The sequence below is a fragment of the Limulus polyphemus genome, unplaced genomic scaffold, assembly GCF_000517525.1.
Source record: "Limulus polyphemus unplaced genomic scaffold, Limulus_polyphemus-2.1.2 Scaffold265, whole genome shotgun sequence".
Taxonomy (NCBI): domain Eukaryota; kingdom Metazoa; phylum Arthropoda; class Merostomata; order Xiphosura; family Limulidae; genus Limulus; species Limulus polyphemus.
This window is the reverse complement of record NW_013665875.1, coordinates 42,591-62,629: the sequence shown is the minus strand read 5'-3', so window position 1 is coordinate 62,629 and position 20,039 is coordinate 42,591. Positions and strand designations below refer to the sequence as shown.

Below are 20,039 nucleotides of genomic sequence, written 5' to 3'. Positions count from 1 at the left end.
TGGTGGGGTGTGCAATAAAATATAAACACGGATGGTGTGGTGTCCAATAAAATATAAACACGGATGGTGTGGTGTCCAATAAAATATAAACACGGATGGTGTGGTGTCCAATAAAATATTATTACGGATGGTGTGGTGTCCAATAAAATATTAACACGGACGGAATGGTGTTTAATAAAATATTAACACGAATGGTGGGGTCTGCAATAAAATATAAACACGGATGGTGTGGTGTCCAATAAAATATAAACACGGACGGAACGGTGTTTAATAAAATATTAACACGAATGGTTTGGTGTCCAATAAAATATTAACACGGATGGTGTGGTGTCCAATAAAATATTAACACGAATGGTGGGGTGTGCAATAAAATATAAACACGGATGGTGTGGTGTCCAATAAAATATTAACACGAATGGTATGGTGTTCAATAAAATATTAACACGAATGGTGGGGTGTGCAATTAAAATATTAACACGGATAATGTGGTGTGCAATTGGATATTGGTATTTTCATCCGGAACATCACCATATGCGATATTTGGGCTAGACGGCCAAGTCAGAAACCCTGAGGGTTCAGGCGTACCTATATCTAATTTGGAACTTCTGACCAGCGGGAGGGCAACCAGTCGTCAACACCAAACGCATATAGTACGGCTACACTTAACGGAATTGTCAGAGTTATAACGCCCTCCCAGCATGGCGTGTTCAGCGGCATATGGTGATTCGAACCGCAGATCTTCGATCCACAAAACGTTAGCTACTCGGCTACGTCCAGGCCGATAATGCAATTGGGAATATGAAACTTACATCTTGGAATATTCTTATTTATTTGGTATATATTTATATATCACCAGCAGATGTAGCGCAAACGGCTATCGCCATCTGTTTTTTACGTATATATATATATATATATATGTGTGTGAGTGTGTATTGGATTCTAGTAGATGGGGAATAAAAATCTTGTTAATTTAATGCCAGATGACATTTAGCACGCTTGCTGTATTACATGTAATTCATTATTGGTTACATGACTGAAAAGTCTGACAACAAAAACAGTCATCTTTCTCAAGTTCTGAGGATGTTACTTTTGTGGATGACATATTTGCGTTTGTTAATGCAGAAAATATTTCTAAATTGCACACAAAATCTTTTTCTGTTTAAAATACACTTGTGGCCTATCTATCACGTGTTTAAAGTTACATTAAATATGTGTATATTGTAGACTGTTTGTTTGTGTGTAGTTTAAGCACAAAGCTACACAATGGGCTCTCTGTGCTCTGCCCACCACGAATATCGAAACCCAGTTTCTACCGTTGTAAGTCCGTGGACACGCTGCTGTGTCACTTGGGGGAGGGGGTTTGTAGATAAAAGAAAAACAGTCAACAGAGTTTTTTTAGTCTATAAGGGCGGTACGAATTAGTAATATTTTAACGTTAAAGGCACGCAATTATCATAGGTCAATCTTGACCAGCTACAAAACTACCTACGGGTAAGAAGTCAGAAGCTTGAGTTATGTTTTAACAGTATGAGACAATGGTGAGAAAAATTTGATTTTAGAGCTCCAATTTGAAGTGGTGTATTGTAAGTAGTAGTAACATAGTTATATTTTAAGAAAGTTCAGTTTTGTTTAATTATTCTTATGCTGTAAATTTGAACTTATTGATTTATACACCCTTTAAATGGCGAAGTTTTTATCGTGTTTCTCTATTCTGTTAAAAAGGATACATGAACACATTCTTACTCTATATAACTTGCAAGAGCGATGAACAGGAATGTCTTGATCATGATAGATGAGCTACAGAAACACAAGCAACTCACGTGGGTAACTGGACTGTCAGATTGTCCGACCAGCTGTTACGTTCGCACCTCTTAGCGTGCTCGTGAGTCAAGTTCTAACATTTAGAACTAACTTTGATAAAGCTCAGAACTTTCTTTTTTTATACTTTATAATGTATTGAAAACAGTTTTCTAAAGCCACTTTAGGCTAAATCTTTTAGGAAACTGACAAATTAGCTAGAGTAGGATAGTCACAGGGACTATTCCCGACGAGACGTTTGAGAAAACTCCTTCGAGAAACGACGTATGGCTAGTTAGTCTTACAAATGATCGGATCCAAAGTTTGCCTCAAATGTCTGTCTGTCTGTCTTCTTGTGGTAAGAAGAGAAATCTGATGTTTTCATGGTCACGGCGGAGAAATCTACACATGAAGGGCGGAGCGGGCGTGCACATGGGTGTCTAACCATGTCACGATAAATACGAAACAGAAGAAAGTGGAAAACAAAGACTCGAGATAAGGGTAAGAAACATAATAAAACTATGACAAAAAAATCTCCACCCCTCCACCGCGGCTTCACCTTTCGTGATATCACCTATCCTGCCTAACCACAATGTTATCACCAGCAATGTGTTGAAATTATGATCAGGCTAGGACGTTACAACAGTTGATGCAGAGAAAGATGTTGACTCAGTTTTATCTATGGCAGTTACTGTATACTTAACGATATGACTGTCGAACTCATACCTGAAGATTGTTAGCGATATGACCTCCGAGCTAGTCCTAGATGATCAATATCGATAAGACCACGAACTAGTCCCAACAGATCAATGATGATATGACCTCCGAACTAGTCCCAGATGATCAATATCGATAAGACCACGAACTAGTCCCAACAGATCAATGATGATATGACCTCCGAACTAGTCCCAGATGATCAATATCGATAAGACCACGAACTAGTCCCAACAGATCAATGATGATATGACCAAAGAATTTGTACCGAACGATCAGTAACTTTAGTTTTTCAGATATTCTCGAAAACCTACTCAATGACTATCTGCGCTAGCCGTCCCTAATTTTGAACTCATAGACTAGACTATAGCACTGTCAACTTATTTCTAAAATATGATATGAGACAAAGTATTACCACTGAAGTTGAATCAATGTGTTTTTCCTTTCTACCATATTTTTTTACAACTCATTCCTATTTTGTTTCTACTATGTGGTAAGCAGTGAAGTTACGATGATTTACAACTGTGCTAATGACAGTTGAAAAATTAATATAATTTTTGTAACTTGGTTCTTATTTCTGTTATGTAGTAAACAATGAGATAGTGATAAGTTATAAGTACTAATGACAGAAGAACTAGTATAATTTCTGTAACCTGGTTCTTATTTCTGTTATGTAGTAAACAATGAGATAGTGATAAGTTATAAGTACTAATGACAGAAGAACTAGTATAATTTCTGTAACCTGTTTCGTTTCTTCTGTTACCTAGTAAGCAATGAAGTTATGATGATTTTGATCTTCGCTGATACAGGGGAAGATTTAGTTATGATATGAAATATACAGTGTCCCTGCTAGACTACCCGGCACGTTTCTTTAATGGTCAGTAAGAACTGGGAGCTAGGTATATATTCGTTAGTTTAACTGAGTCAAAAAGGCAAACATAGTAAGCTATTCTCTTGGTAAACCTTCCATTTACCCCACTTTGGTTCTTGTGTGGTGGATCGGTTGCATTTTGCTTGTTTGGACAGCTGAATGACCCGTTTCTCTGCAACCGATGCCGGCCGAGGTGTGACACTTGGCTAGTTTCACAAAATAGAACTGTAATGATGATTGATACACTGGCGGAGCTTTGCCTACGCAGGGCACGTGACGTGGCTTGTCACTGTGTGAGTCGTGATCCGCGTGAGGCTAAATCTCTTGGGTCACAGATGGTTTGTTTGAGCGAAAAAAGAAACAACAGACTACAAGCGATCGTTTAAAGTTTGTTGTTATGTCTATTACATACTGACCAATGTCTGCGTTACAGAAACTATTGGCGGTGGTTTTGGAGTTTTGTTTTTGTTTTTTTTCACATGACAATATTCTATTCTGACTTTCGAAGTTTGTTTCTAAGGAATTAGAATGTACAGTACAGCTCTTGGTAATATATACTAGCTAGCTGACTCAAAGAACTCTCCAACTTAGAATATACTGTAGTCTACTCTTTGCAATACTGTCAGTGGCTATTAGTCCACCATCCTCAGCTTTCCAAGTTCAGTTTCAAATGACAAACTACCATTTACAGAACTTACAGAACTCTCCAACTTAGAATATACTATAGTCTACTATTTGCAATACTATCAGTGGCTATTTGTCTACCATCCTCAACTTTCCAAGTTTAGTTACAAATGACAAACTACCATTTACAGAACTTACAGAACTCTCCAATTTAGAATATACTATAGTCTACTCTTTGCAATATTGTCAGTGGTTATTAGTCCACCATCCTCAGCTTTCCAAGTTCAGATTCAAATGACAAACTAACATTTACAGAACTCTCTAACTTAGAATATACCATAGTCTACTCTTTGCAATACTATCAGTGGTTATTAGTCCACCATCCTCAGCTTTCCAAGTTTATTTTCAAATGACAAACTAACATTTACAGAACTCTCTAGTTTAGAATATACTGTAGTCTACTCTTTGCAATACTGTCAGTGGTTATTAATCCACCATCCGCAACTTTTCAAGTTCAGTTTCATGTGACAAACTAACATTTTCAATAGTATTTAATTAAGTGCTGTTTTGTCTCTACTTTAAATATTACTAGAAATACATAATGTCTAGTTTGATGGGTTTTAATCTTATACAGAAATCCTTAAGATAGATCAGATCTTCAGATAATTACTGCTTTTCTTTGTAAATTGGCCTTATTCATATATTTCGAAGTGTTAATATTTTCTAAGAATAATGTGTATAATGCGTTATTCGACTGGCCTGATGCCCAACTAATAGGCCAGCCGTTTCCACAAGTGTGGTGTTAAATTACTTGTTTAATTTACTAAACGATCCTACTGATGTACTGTTTGATCTTCCTAGAATCCTTCCGACGTTTCACTAATGAACCAAATCACTGTTCACCACACACACATTACACACAGACGGACCAATCAGAAAGTAAAACATTATTTTAAAGGCTGAAATAATCAATGTTAGAACTTTTCCCTTCATACTACTGCTACGTCTGTCCCCCATTTTCTTAGCCTGCTTTCTGACTTACAGCTATTTTTTCCCTTTTACTGAAATATAGATCCCACTGAATAACACTTACATAGATCCTACTTAACAAAACTTATATATAATCCCACTAAATAACACTTACATAGATCCTACTTAACAAAACTTATATAGATCCCACTAAATAACACTTACATAGATTCTATTTAATTAAAGTTATATAGATCCTATTTAATACTTTTTATGTTCCTAGTCCCACAGTGTTTTAGTGGTAAGTTTACGGACTTACAACGCTAAAATCCAGGGTTAGATTCCCGTAGTGGACAGAGCTCAGATAGTTTATTGTATAGTTTTACGCTAAAACAAATAAACCTAACCAATCTCATGTTTATCTTTGAATTGAACCCTATGTAAACTGACCACAATATGGCAGACTAATTGATAAAAAAAACCAAAAATTATGCTTTATTTTTAGCTCTGGATCCTCTAAAAACTCAAAATGGGCAAATCCAACTTTTGTAGGTCAATGTGTTGGGTGCATGAAAATTTATATTTGTGTTAATTTTCATCTTGATTTCTGTAAATATGACTGCACGGGAGCCCAAACAAAATGCTCATTTTTGGGTTGTTTGACCTTTGCTCCCATAAAATCCTTAAAAATGTCTAAATCGAAGATAAGAAAAAAGTATATTGGAACAATGTATAATCCTTTTAAGTTTCAAGTCAATCCACAGGGAAGTGAAGAAAAGGAAGTCGACTGAAAAGTGTTTGAAAGAAGAAAGATGTAAAAAAAAATGTTTTTCTCTGAGAACATAATTATCACAACGAACTAAAACTTGAACACATTTTGATACAAAAAAAAGAATCAATTTTTTAATCAGAAGAAAAAGATAAACAAATTATACTCTGTTCGTAATTTAAACTATGACAGCGATTGTATTGATGCTACAATAGTCAGTATTTAAATCACTTATCACGTTTTCAAGATAACCTATGTGTTTCAGGCGCACCCAAACGTTTTTCTAGCCTTCTGATTTATCTGATAAGTTCTCCATCGGGACTGACGTGGTAAGTAGTTAGCTGTCTTTCTCAATCAATCTGTGTGTTATAACAAATTAATAATTTTCATTGTCTGTAATTATACGTGGAAGGGTCGTCAAAATACAATTGTACAGAATCAGAGTCGTAAACAACACTATAAAATCAGAAATTGTTTCTTCTGATACCTGAAATGCAATACGATTCATCACAGTAGACAACATTTTCCGAAATTTTCTACGTAAATTTATCATACTATGTATACTATGTGTAATTCAAGTGTATGGGTTCAAAGCGTTGATAGTATAAATAAAACATTTTTACCGTTATCGGTATGTTTTTCATATAATATTTGTACCAATTGTTTCTGCATTTTGTGAATATCCTAAAATAGCATCTGTTGAATCTGATATACATATCATGAACCACGCAATAAAATTCTAGGTAACAGCATGGAGTCAAAATAGAAGTTTGTCGTTTGAGTAAATAATGTCTACAGTACCTCCAGCCTTGTTCGTTTACTTTTTTTTTCACGATCGCTATTTGCAGGTTTATAAATTCCCAATTTTATATTTATCTTGTATTATATATGACACTATTGACAGCCAAATATGGACAGACGGACAGACAGATGGAAACGGGCATATAACTAAATAAGTGGAGACAGATAGATAGGTAGTTTCGTGTTCAACTTAATATTTTTTAACACTTGAACATTTGTTCAGTTTTTTATGGAAGTTGCTACTTCTATTTTGTAGCCATGGAAGTTGTTACTTCTGTTTTGTAGCTTCTTATTGAATAAGAAATGAAATCCGCTGGTAAAATCAACATGAACTAAAATGCTATCGCACATATATTAATGTAATAATAATAGTGAGACGGGTATCACAAAAGAGAGACCCCTGGTGGTGGGGTGATTTGAAGAAGCATTACAGGCAAGAGTGCGCGTGTTCTTATCTGGCGAGTTTTAACAGTTATCAGGTGACAGGGGCGACAGCATGGCGGAAGAGAGAAGCAGACACAAGAACCAAAAAATATATTTTCTCTGTTCAAGCAGGTTTATTCGTTTTGCCTGAAATCTGCAAGAGGAAAGTAATTTGTACAATAGACAAGTAAAACATTAGTCAGCCTTGTTCAAGGTTGTATACTTTGAAATTGTTTTTCATCTTGCACTGAAAAATAATATAGTCACGTACTTGTGTATGATGGTTTCTTTTTCAATTATATTTCCACCACTAAAATTGTATTTGACAGACTGATTTTGTCTTGTATTTGAAGTTATATACACTGTCTTTTGGTATTCCACTTTTGTGGTCTATTAATCTTATAGACTGGAGTAAATAAGTAATGGATAATAGAAATTTCTTATGTTATAGCTAATACAAGACAAAACTGTTGCTATAAAATAATCTCAGTCACTCGTTTCAGTTCACTGTTATGCAAATGAGGCATTTGATGATCAGACACATAATCTGAATTGTAAATGACTGATTATTCGAACAATGATGTATAAAGTGATTTCTCCTAATTTAGTCTTATTTATCAGTTTGAAGTGATTAACATAATTCATGTTCAAAGGAACTATCCGGAAGTTTTACTCTTGTGGAGAGCAATCAAACAAATGGGAGCTGACCACTGCAGTCATAGAAGCCCATGACAAATTGCCACAAGTTTCCAGAATGTGAAACTCCTAAAAAACGATGACGCAGTTGATCGGACATCTATACAAGGAAAACCGTTATTCACAGCACAATCAGGTGGCTATTATCTATCAATTATTGCTAGTAGCAATCATAGGGTGACTGTTCCGAGGTTAAATCAAGTGTCCGTAATTTCAGTAAACAGACGGTCAGAAACAAAATTATTACTAGTAGCAATCATAGGGTGACTGTTCCGAGGTTAAATCAAGTGTCCGTAATTTCAATAAACAGACGGTCAGAAACAAAATTCACAGGATCAAACTGTATGTCAAATGTTCAATGAGGTGCATTGTGGCAACAGCGAGTAACACAACAGTCCAACGACATGTGGAGTAATATAATATTTCACAGCTTAGTCATACTTCACTCTGTAGTCATATAAAACCTGGAAACAGATCTAACTCACATTTTAATATACGCACTTGGTTATTGGGCTGAAGAGTACGGTGTAGAGAGAAACAAACATCTTGTAGCATGGTACCATTACTTCTACACCTTATATGGGCCACATCTCATAACCCTTATATGATGATGTAATTGACACGACCGCAGTATAATTAATGGTAATACCCTTCCCCATCGTGCTAAACTGGTTGACGCCTTTCTTGAAGAGGGATCTGACCAAATGAAATTGTCTGCACGCTCACTGGACTTATTTCACATCGAGCCTATATCCGATGCTCTTGGTAGACGTATCTATCTCGTCAAATGACACCAGACACAAAAGTCGCCATGGAAACAGCTATTTCAGAAAAGTGGTCGGAAATACCTCAGAATCTTATCAATACTGACTTTATGCATGCAACATCTCTTTCATTCGTGATTGTCATAAAAATGAACTTAGGGGAAATATGGTTAACCTTGTCATAGCTAAAATTTTATGAATTCTAATTTTCCTTTGTTTTGTACAGTGTAAAAGGAACTGTTTTTGATATTTTATCAAATGTTTCATTTTCGTCTTAGAATTGAAATTTCCTGTTTGAACTACACATGTTCTTGAATACGATACTGTCTTCTGGCTGTGTTTTGTATCTGGTTATTCATTCATTTCAGTAATTAAGAATTATTCTTTGTTCTAATAACTACGTGTTTATTCATGAATGTAGATTGAGGTTTTCGTTTTGATTGGGTTTTTAAGTTTTGCGTTTCAGAGTGATGTTTTACATTCTGAAGATGTATTTTGTTCCACTTTACAATAGACCTACAGTCTGGGGCAATTATCCTAAAACTAAAGAGTCTTTATTCTATCGATAAAATGTTATGATTCATATTGAGATAGCATCATCATAAATACTAACTTTCGTACAAACTGGCATATGCCTACCTGTAGTTCTATATCTATATTTAATATTGTTTACTTTATTCGTCAAGTTCCAAGTTTGTTATTGACATATGCCTACCTCTAGGTCTATTTCTATATTTAATATTATTAATTTACTCGTCAAGTTCCAAGTTTGTTATTGACATATACCTACCTCTGGGTCTATGTCTATATTTAATATTAAGTACTTTACTCGTCAAGTTCCAAGGTTGTTATTGGCATATGCCTACCTCTAGGTCTATTTCTATATTTAATATTAAGTACTTTACTCGTTAGTTTTGTTGCCGAATGTGCATCAGATGAGTTACAGCCAGTAGTTAAAACGTTAACCACAGATTACTGCAAAACGAAGGGTGCTTTAAACTTGACGAATATACTTCCACCGCTTTCCAAACCTCTGGCAACGAGAGTCAGGAAAGACTGAACTATGAAGGTTTGGCAGTTAACAAATACATAGACTCCATTACATTAGTTTGGGTGTGGTGATCAACTAACTCACGTTGTGCTACTATGTCCAGAGCTATTGATAAACTACATAATAAAAATTTGATTAACAAGTAATTAAAGATTTTGTAAAATCTATTGTCCCTTAAAACGTGAATTTCTTTTAGCACTGTCATTCGTGAGTTTTCATCAGAAAATTGCAAGATTAAAGCTTTTGAAGTGTTATCCAACACAGTTTACATGTGACCAACAAGCACCAGTGTAATTAGTAAGTTAGTTCAGCCTCATATATAGCCCAAACCTAGTTTTTAAACAAGCACCAGTGTGATTAGTAAGTTACTTCAGCCTCAAACGTAGCCCAAACCTAATTTTTAAACAAGCACCAGTGTGATTAGTAAGTTACTTCAGCCTCAAACGTATCCCAAACCTAGTTTTTAAACAAGCACCAGTGTGATTAGTAAGTTACTTCAGCCTCAAACGTAGCCCAAACCTAATTTTTAAACAAGCACCAGTGTGATTAATAAGTTACTTCAGCCTCAAACGTAGCCCAAACCTAGTTTTTAAACAAGCACCAATATGATTAGTAAGTTACTTCAGCCTCAAACGTAGCCCAAACCTAGTTTTTAAACAAGCACCAGTGTGATTAGTAAGTTACTTCAGCCTCAAACGTAGCCCAAAACTAGTTTTTCCATGTCGTTATTTATCACTTCCGCTGGGAATTCGTGGAATTTGACAACTGTTATCATTCTGCGTTTATTGACCTTATAGATAATTCGTTAAACGTCAGGCATCTGGTTTTGATCGGGTTTTTAGGCTATATAAAACATGCTAAATTTTCTTTAAATGCTTTACGTCAACTTCATTCGTGCAATACTTCTTGATTTTATTTGTTAACAAATTGTGGAAGACCTAGCTTGATTCTGAGGTCCGTTTTGTTTTTTTTAATTCTGTGCACAGCGGTAACAAGTCGCTATAAAACGTGTGTATACGGTTTGTTTTTCATTAATGTAATGCCTGCCATTTAGTGCCTATTAAAAAGAAACACCCATTCTTTTTCTACATCATTTCGAACGGTTTCGTCTTTTTACATTACATAAGAAAGTAGCCGCCATGTCACATGAGATGAGTATATCTCCGTGCACGTTGTGAGACCATCACAGTTCCCTAGTGGATTCTGACACCTCAATCTCCGCCATGGAAATCGTAAGATGGTCGACAGTGGCAACTTGATGAAGATTGGCTTGACAGGTGTTTTTGCTACCTGACTGAGAAGACATTAAATGTGTACGTGCCACAGAATCATTGATTATACACATACATGCCAGATTACTGATGGTCCCTGACTTATACACATACATGCCAGATTACTGATGGTCCCTGACGGTTCTTCAGATGAGAACTGCTCTTAGCAAGCAGTGCACAGTGACCTAATTATGACCTAATTAGGTCGAAGCACAAAGGGGAAAGACTTAAGGACTTCTAGCGAGATTGCGTAGCACACTGACCCTTTCGCTGACTTTGAAATGACTCCTGCAGAGACAACTAATTACTTTCTACCATCGTAGTTGGTGCGAGAAGAAATGTATTGAATTTCTTAACCCTTCCCTACAGTTTCTCTTAATTAATGTGGTTGAGTATATAAAATATATTATAATTATATTTTATATACTCAACGTGAGAATAATTATAATATATTTTATATACTCAACGTGAGAACAATCTTAATATATTTTATATACTCAACGTGAGAACAATCTTAATATATTTTATATACTCAACGTGAGAACAATCTTAATATATTTTATATACTCAACGTGAGAAGAGAACAATCTTAATATTTATATACTCAACGTTATATTAAGATTGTTCTCGCGTTAAGTATATAAAATATATTAAGATTGTTCTCACGTTGAGTATATAAAATATATTAAGATTGTTCTCACATTGAGTATATAAAATATATTAAGATTGTTCTCGCGTTAAGTATATAAAATATATTAAGATTGTTCTCACATTGAGCACATAAAATATATTAGGATTGTTCTCACGTATAAGATTAAAATGTTGAACATTTTTCATGTGGTCTTAGACAAATCTGCTAAGTAGCTAGTTCTTATAACAGAGATTGGAATACTTTGTTTTTCTTTCAGTTTGTTTGGCTATTGTTAAGCATAAAGTTGCTTAATGGCTATTTGTGCTGTGCCCACCACAGGTATCTAAACCCTGTTTTTAGCGTTACTATCCTTCAGAATTACCGCTAAGCCACCAAAGGGCAATTTCTTTCAAAATCAACATGATTAAATTCATAACATTTTCCAAAAAATTGCAGCATTTGCTTTGAAATGTCTTGACTATTATCTATAGTGAAATATTCGTATTGAAGAACTACACGTTAAATTACCAAACAGTCTTGGTTCGGAACTGTTATAATAATTCTCAATATTATCGATGATAATGTCGCTCAAAAATACAGTGGTTTATAATTTTTGAATTTTAATAAATCAAAACAACTGCCCCCCCCCCCCGTGGCCTAGAGGTATGTCTGCAGACTTACAACGCTAGAAACCGGGTTTCGATACCCGTGGTGGGCAGAGCACAGATAGCCCATTGTGCAGCTCTGTGCTTAACTTCAAACAAACAAACAAAACAAAATAAGTGATGGAGAGATGTCGATTAAATTTGATCCAATGATAGTTTTGAGTCTCTGACTTGAAATACTTGTCATGTCTTGGTTGTTTTGTAGTCAAGTGTCCTCTTCCTGTGTGGCTTGATTCGTTCACAACAAAACCTAGAATACTTTATTTCAATAATTGTAATAATACATCATGAACATAATACTGCATTAACCTGTTTGTAAATGTAATTAAGAATGGTAAGAATACATCATGAACATAATACTGCATTAACCTGTTTGTAAATGTAACTAAGAATGGTAAGAATACATCATATATATAATACTGCATTAACCAGTTTGTAAACGTAATTAAGAATGGTAAGAATACAAAAAATAACAAACAACAACATACCCAAAAAATTAGAAATAGAGACAAAACTGACGTTTATTACATTTAACAGAATAATCACCAACAGAACATCCAAGTTTTACTTCAACTTTCAGTGCCTAGCCCCAACTTCTCAAACCCTAACCCCCTATTGTTCTCTAAACCCCCACCTTCCCCAGAAATCTACTTCTCAAGCCATGCCTGTTATTAACCCCTATTGTTCTCTGAATCCCCGACTTTCAGCAGGCGGTCAGTTTTTTTTTTTTAACTAAACCAATTATTGACTTCAAATTTCAGTACCGCGTTAGTTGCTACAAAGATTAGATGCCTAACTATCGCGTAGCCCAATACTCGGCCGGGGCCGTTTATCTGGCCGGGCACCTGTGCATCCATAGTATTTATTTAGTTTTCTTAATATTTCTATTCAGCCTAGTTATGATCAAAATAATGTTGCTATTCCCGTTACCCTGTAGTTTTCAAATTATATTATGGAATAGAATTGACTTGTTTGACAAGAATGTATCTTTAGGATTTTTTTAGGCCAAGATAAGGCGAAGATAACGTTTCTAAGGTTTATAAAATCATTAAAAGACTTTCGTACACGGATAAAAGAACACATTGCACTTGTTATTTCTTTTGATTAATCTATTTACTTGAATAATGTTAATTTTTATATTTCTAGCATGAGTAACTTAATTACATTTACAAACAGGTTAATGCAGTATTATATATATATATAAGTTAGTAGTGATGCAGGGGTAGTAACATTTGGCCGAATATCGGGTTCGGGTACCCGGTCACTAAGCTTCGGCCCGGTCCGGGTGTCAACTAGGACTAGTTTCTCCCCTGTCCCCCCCGGTAAGAGTTTTAACAGTGCCTTTCTCTGTGTATACGTCCTGTATCAGTACATAGATTACATTTTAAATAAGAGATAGATAAAAAATTTAAGAGTAATTTTTTAAGATAACATAAAAAAATTGTTAGAGTTACTACAAGGGAAAGAGAAATGAGTGGAGGTTTGACCTAAATAGTGTATATTTATCTCTTATTTGCCGTCAGAATATAGTTTAGGAGATTATCGGTGGGGTGCACATATTGCATGAAACTCAACGTAAAGAGCTTAACTATACAATTTATGACAAATAATTCATTTTTTCTAAGTAAAATAAGTAGGAAACCGACCAGATATTAGTGGGATTAATTATTATTTACGGTATTTTGGGTTATATTTTTGAGTATGATATGAATTTATTGGGAGATCTTGTAATCAAATAGTCAAGGACAAACAAATAACTTGGTTCATAGATAATTCATTTCTTTTTAAATACGATAAGTCCCATTGGTATTTCTAAGGTTAAACAATGCATTCAAATGTTTATAAATAATAACTTAATAGAAAAAATAAGGTGTTTGGTAACGTTTTAGATAAGATGTTTAACAGTGCCTTTCTGTGTGTATACGTCCGGTATCAGGATGTAGGCTACGTTTTAAGTCCGTATCTTAACATGCGACGTATACAAACATTTATAACTGCAATGAAAATGCTTGGCCTACTTCTATAAACTACAAAATACATTTTAATAAATCGGTTAATGAGGCTGAGAGTGTTTGAGCGAAAATAAAAACTGCATTTACTTACATTAATGTTAGCAAATAGCTGAACAATGTATGGTTGTGTGCTACATCTTTAAAAATCATTAAATATAACGTGGCTTTACACGAATCTTTATACATGGATAAAATAATTTAATCTGTCGAAAGCACTAGGGTTTCATCGTTGTTTTTCTATCATTTCTTATCATTCATTTCTTATAGAACTTAATAAATTGTGATCAATTTTTCAATTTTTTTTACGTAAGGCTATTGAAAAATTGCGAAATACTTTTCACTCTCCATTCGTTTTTGGTCAGTAAATTGTGTACTTTTTTCGTTTTATTCTTCTGTTTTGAGTAGCATTTAAGATTTCTGTGTCGACTGTTTTTTGTCGTGCCTGATGGACAAACACGAATGATAAACTGTAGTGTGGAAACATTTTTAGCAGATCCAGTATCATGTCAAGTCAAGTTTATCTCTGTTAGACACTCCCTCCCACCCCTTGAGGACGATCAAGACTAACCTAACTAAGTGTGACCAGATTTCATGAAAAACATTGGTTTCACATCCCGCAGCTGTTTGCAGCACGCGCTACAGAGGCCCTATCTTTGGGTGTTACCTGACAAGCCTGTGCCTCTTCTGGATGTTTGGGTGGGCCTGGTGTGAGATGCTACTAAACTAACAGGCCTCGAGGCTAGAGTGAAGAAAGAACTGAAGGGCCAGGTTGTCCAACTTATTTGATACAGGTCTGGTTGTTCTCTGTTAGTACTAAAGAACTTTTGGAAAAGGATGACTTACTGAGGTTGCCAAGTGGAGTCAAACTCTGTTTAGACTCATATTCGAGTGTCCATTTGAGATTTGTTTCGACAGTAATATTTATTTCTCAGTGTCAAATTCCTTCAGCTATTGGTTCTCAGCTTTCTTTTCTGTGAAAGCCAAACACGAAGAACGTACATGAAAGGCAGCGAGCTATTAGAAATACTTACTTGTACAAAAACATCTATCTTTCAATGGCGTAGGAAGCGGGGAGGTCAACACTCCCCGTTTTTCAATTTGTCCCAGTAAATATGCATCAAAATTAGGAAAATTACTCTCAGGAGAACCCAAGAACTTTCTAAGGCGAGCCCTGGACCCCGGCCGTAATGGGTGCGCCTGTGGTGCACATTCTTTCGCTTTGCTCGGTCAAATAAACCTTGCCCCCCACTTTTAGTTTGTCTCCTACACCTAAAAGACAGACTAATGCCACTAATTATTACCGCAAAGCTGAAAAAAGAAACGAACTCACATCTTCACTGCACAAAATTACAAGCGCCCCTTTAAACACATATCACCCTACAATGTTTAATATAAGGGAAAACTAAGAACAATATTAGACCACGTTTTATTTACGTTCATGGTAACTTTACAGACTGGGCACAGGACAGATAGAATATTCGGCGTCTGTCCTGTGAAAGTGGATTTTCTCCGGGTACTCCGGTCCCCCCCACAACAAAATTCACAAGGTCATTCCGCCCCCTGAAAAGAACCGTTTGACTTGACGTTACTTTTATTATTTCTTTCAGTTTATCTAAACTACCTGATTTGGTATGAAACATTATTCCTGATGAATCTACCTCCAATAACTTTATTATCTAATCAACCAAGGTAGAAAATATACATTGCACTGGCTGCTTGGTCACATGCTTATGATACCTTCCAACGAAGAAGATAAAAAAAAACCCTCACATCGTCATACAACCATGAATTATGGGCTTTTACTGGTCTGCGTTCTTTCCATCAAACCCCATCCACACCCAACCAAAGTTAAGCCCATAACTCGCGAGCTAATGAAATGAAACTCACTCTCGCTTAGTTCAAAACACTAATTTCACATACACGCGCGGGACGAAGGGGACAATTGTTCCTAAGCACAACAGCTGGGAAGAGCCCGCAATTCTTGTTGCGCTCTCTTCCTTCAAACAAAATTATCGTCAAATTAAAATAAACAAATAATAACAATAATAATTCTGTTTTTGGTTTCGAATCCGTAACAAGCTAGAAGCGCAGATCCATAACAGTCATATCTTTTCTTCAGACAATCCTGGCTTCAGGTGTTTGTCTTCTTTTACACTTTGTTCGTGCATAGGAAGTCAAACTTATGACTTTGTTGTCCTACGATGAAACTAGCTGCATTATAGCTTTTCATTAGTACTAAAATTAAAATCTCTCCGTCTCTCCGTTTGTGATAGGTATGTTTACAATTTTACCAAACCATGTTCTGTGTTTAAGAGTCACACAAACAACACAGTTTATAGTATTAAAATCATAAATAGTTTATATAAAACATATCATTTCATATAGTGGTATCAAATCTGAAACTCACTAGTGAAACTTGTGTAAACACAGACATAGTGACGACAATTAAAAACTAGGACTTTCTCGGTTAGCACATTGAGGTCAAATCTTAAGCTAGTATGTAACATAATCAATTGTTGTGTTATCCATTTTCAAAATTTCATTATCCCTATAGAAAGGGAAATGTGGTTATGTTCAGCTGATAAGCAACACATTAATAAGTAAAAGCAGATATTGTATGGTTGTTATTTATATACACATAGAATCTGTTCTCTTCTGATGGCAAAGTAACATAGACTTGTGAGATATTATTTGGATTAGGGACGAAAATGTCGTTAACAGCAAGGCTATCCAACTGATGATTCAATACAATCCTCTGGTTGTATGTTTACCTTCTTATGTATTGATGTGTGACATTATGTGCCGTAAGCCAGTTTGTTGAATAAAATTTGGTTTCGATCTGGATAGTTTACTCGAATTTTTGTACTAATAACCAAACTATAGAAATCACATCTATTCAATCATTGAAAATTTTATCTAATATTTTGTAGAAGAGAATCATTAATTTTCTTAATATTAGAATCAATCATAATTCGTACTAAAGACTGAAGGATTTCCATAACAAATAATCATAATAATAATCCATTAATTCGCAGTTAGTGATGGAAACTTAACATATCACTGTTATGGCTGATATTCAGCAATATCCAGATGCATTAATCACCCACTATGGATTAAATGTCCAGTAATTACTACATTTTGTGTTTTTATCTTCATTTTAATATGACGAAAAATACGTGCACCTTTTATTTTGGCGGCATAAAATTTCGAGTTAAACATTTTACTTATTGTTCTCTTTGAAAGTTTGAGCAGCTATAAAAAATACATATGACTGGTAAAAAAATTGTCCCATTGAAACTGTGAGTAAAGAACAATCAGTTTATTGTCCATAGTTATTTATTTATAGGTGTAGAGGACATTTATTACACAAACTTCTGGTCTAGGTGGACAAATTGAAGATCTGCTAAGGTAGTAAACACACACAGTTTTAGTATAGAGAAAGTCTACGACTGATCAAAATTACTTAATGAGTAACACTGAATTTACTGTAAAAGATAGGTATTACGTTATCATTTCAAGCTATTATATCGCTACTGAATTATAGTATAACACTTCTTAATGGTTTAAAAATACAATTAAATATCCATTATTTTCAGACAGAGTTCTGAACAGACACAGCTAATCATAAATGTATTGTATTGCGCGTTTGACAGGCTTATATCATGTATATAGGCACGAAAACAGATTTGGATGAGAATATTAGAATACATGACTCATTAACTTTCTGTAGAAATTGTTTCACAGTTTTCGTTAAATTATAAAGAACTGCCCATTCACAAGAATGTAAACCGCTATTATAGTTAGAATACATGACTCATTAACTTTCTGTAGAAATTGTTTCACAGTTTTCGTTAAATTATAAAGAACTGTCCATTCACAAGAATGTAGACCGCTATTATAGGAAACAAAATTCTGAATAAATCAAAATAAAAGTTTTCATAAAATACGGATTGATGGAATATATATAGGTTTGAATTTGTCTCTCTCCCAGTGCCCCTAGGATAACAAAATAAAGTGGACGGCAAAGTGTCAAATGTCGAAGTTTTTGGATATAAATGTCACTTCCTACCACCCCCAAAATGCAGATTTATTTCCAAAGTTATTCATATTGCTTTTGTCTTCTAGAGGAGATTTTTTTCTTTAATTAGGTTGAGGTAATCTAAATTTTGTACTTTTTTTTCCCATTTGACAGTTCAACGACCACCAAAGATTACAGAACATCCAATTGATCTTGTAGTAAAGAAATTTGAGCCTGCCAAGTTAAACTGTAAAGCAGACGGAGAACCGACTCCAGAAATTGAATGGTACCACAATGGCGAACGGATCATTCACGACACGCCAAACCGGATGATCTTACCCAAAGGCGTCTCTCTTTTCTTCCTTCGCATCATACAGAACAGAAGAGAACAAGATACTGGCACCTACTGGTGTGTTGCCCGGAACCTTCTCGGTGTAGCAAGAAGTCGAAATGCAACCATTGAACTTGCGGGTATGTAACCAAATTATCATCTTAAATTTCACATACATAAGAGTCTACTTTCATAAAGAGCTACCTAAGTATATACAAGTCTCTTGGTACATATATTTTAGAAGAATACACTCATTTCCCAATGACTTAATGCTTAATTGTGAATGAGTTTTATGCAAAGCTAGTCCATAAAATATTGATCTTTAAATAGTTAATAACCGGTGATGAAATTATTTTCATTTACTTCCTTTATTCGATATAATTCTTCATTAAACGCAAGTCAAATGATCATTGTTTGTACCAATCGGATCGCCAGGCGTTGTCGTCTCCCGAGATTAATTTTAGGGACAAATAAGTCAGATACTTACTCTATAAGTTAATAGTTACGCATTCTACATCAATACAGGTACACTTAAGTTACCGTTATCCTGACCAATATTAAGTACAGATAAAGTTGAACATAAATTACAGCAGTCTTATCGTACAATACAAATTACCTTAATCACTGTTATCCTGACGTGTGTTACAGTGAAATAACTACACATTCATTCGCACGTGCATAACACGCCCTTTTTATTAATACTTTTTCTCCATATGTATTAAGCTATCAGAACATTGTTACTATGTGATTTAGATCCAATAATTATGAGGCTTGATAACAGGTTCTTCGCTATCGGGAATACGACCATCCACCTAATCCTTATTCCTAAACAGTACAGTTTACTCCGTGACTGTATGTTCATTTTCACTCTACACAGACATTTATAGACAATTTTTTAAAGGTAAAATGTGTGTTCACGCTTTTCTCCAATGGCTTCATTTCATCCTTAGCTGCGGTCACAAAGAGCACATTCATTACCAATGAATTTATAACAACAAACGTTTCAGAGAAATCATCTCGCTTAGCCGAGGATGAGTAGAGACTTAATAAACGCCCCATTTGAGGTAGATAAACGTTGAGAATCAGTGAGTTTGGACGAGGTATTCTTGCACAATAAGAATGAGCAAACGCCCAAAGTAACTGGTTTCTCCGAATGGTGACAAGCAAACACAGGTGATAAGGCGATAACCTGACTTTTTACTGTAGAAAGATCATTGACTCCGTGTGAATTTCTACGTTAGCAAGTGTTGAGTGGTAAGCTTAGGTTTCTCTTGGACGTGTCAAATAACAGCACTCTGTTTTTATTGAAAAAAAATTTGGAGTGTCATGTTACGCAGAGATGGTGAAGGTCATCCACTTCACACTCTCAAAGCAAGCTTTTATTAATTAATCACTGAATCATAAGAAAGTGCTTAAAAACATGACATTGCCAAAAAGGAAATACATAGCTCGTTTTAAGACAAAATGTGGACTAAATATCTTAAATTATCATGTAAATATAATTGTTACGTAAAACTGATTTTGAAAATTACGAAAATCGTTGATCAATACACTTTATTTTCATTTTCTTTTCGTTTGAAATACAGAATTTACTTCTGAACCACATATTTCCTTTGAATTAAGATTTTGTGT

At 34.9% G+C, this 20,039-nt stretch overlaps 1 protein-coding gene across 1 annotated transcript in view; it reads left to right on the top strand.

Moving 5' to 3' along the window:
- LOC111085181 (roundabout homolog 2-like) overlaps positions 1–18,547 on the top strand; it is a gene marked incomplete at its 3' end in the record, with an annotated part of 97,101 nt that extends 78,554 nt beyond the window's left edge. The window contains exon 2 of the mRNA XM_022382641.1: positions 18,251–18,547. Coding sequence (XP_022238349.1) covers positions 18,251–18,547 — 297 coding nt within the window. The remainder of the gene's footprint in view (positions 1–18,250) is intronic.
- Positions 18,548–20,039: the final 1,492 nt, after the last annotated feature.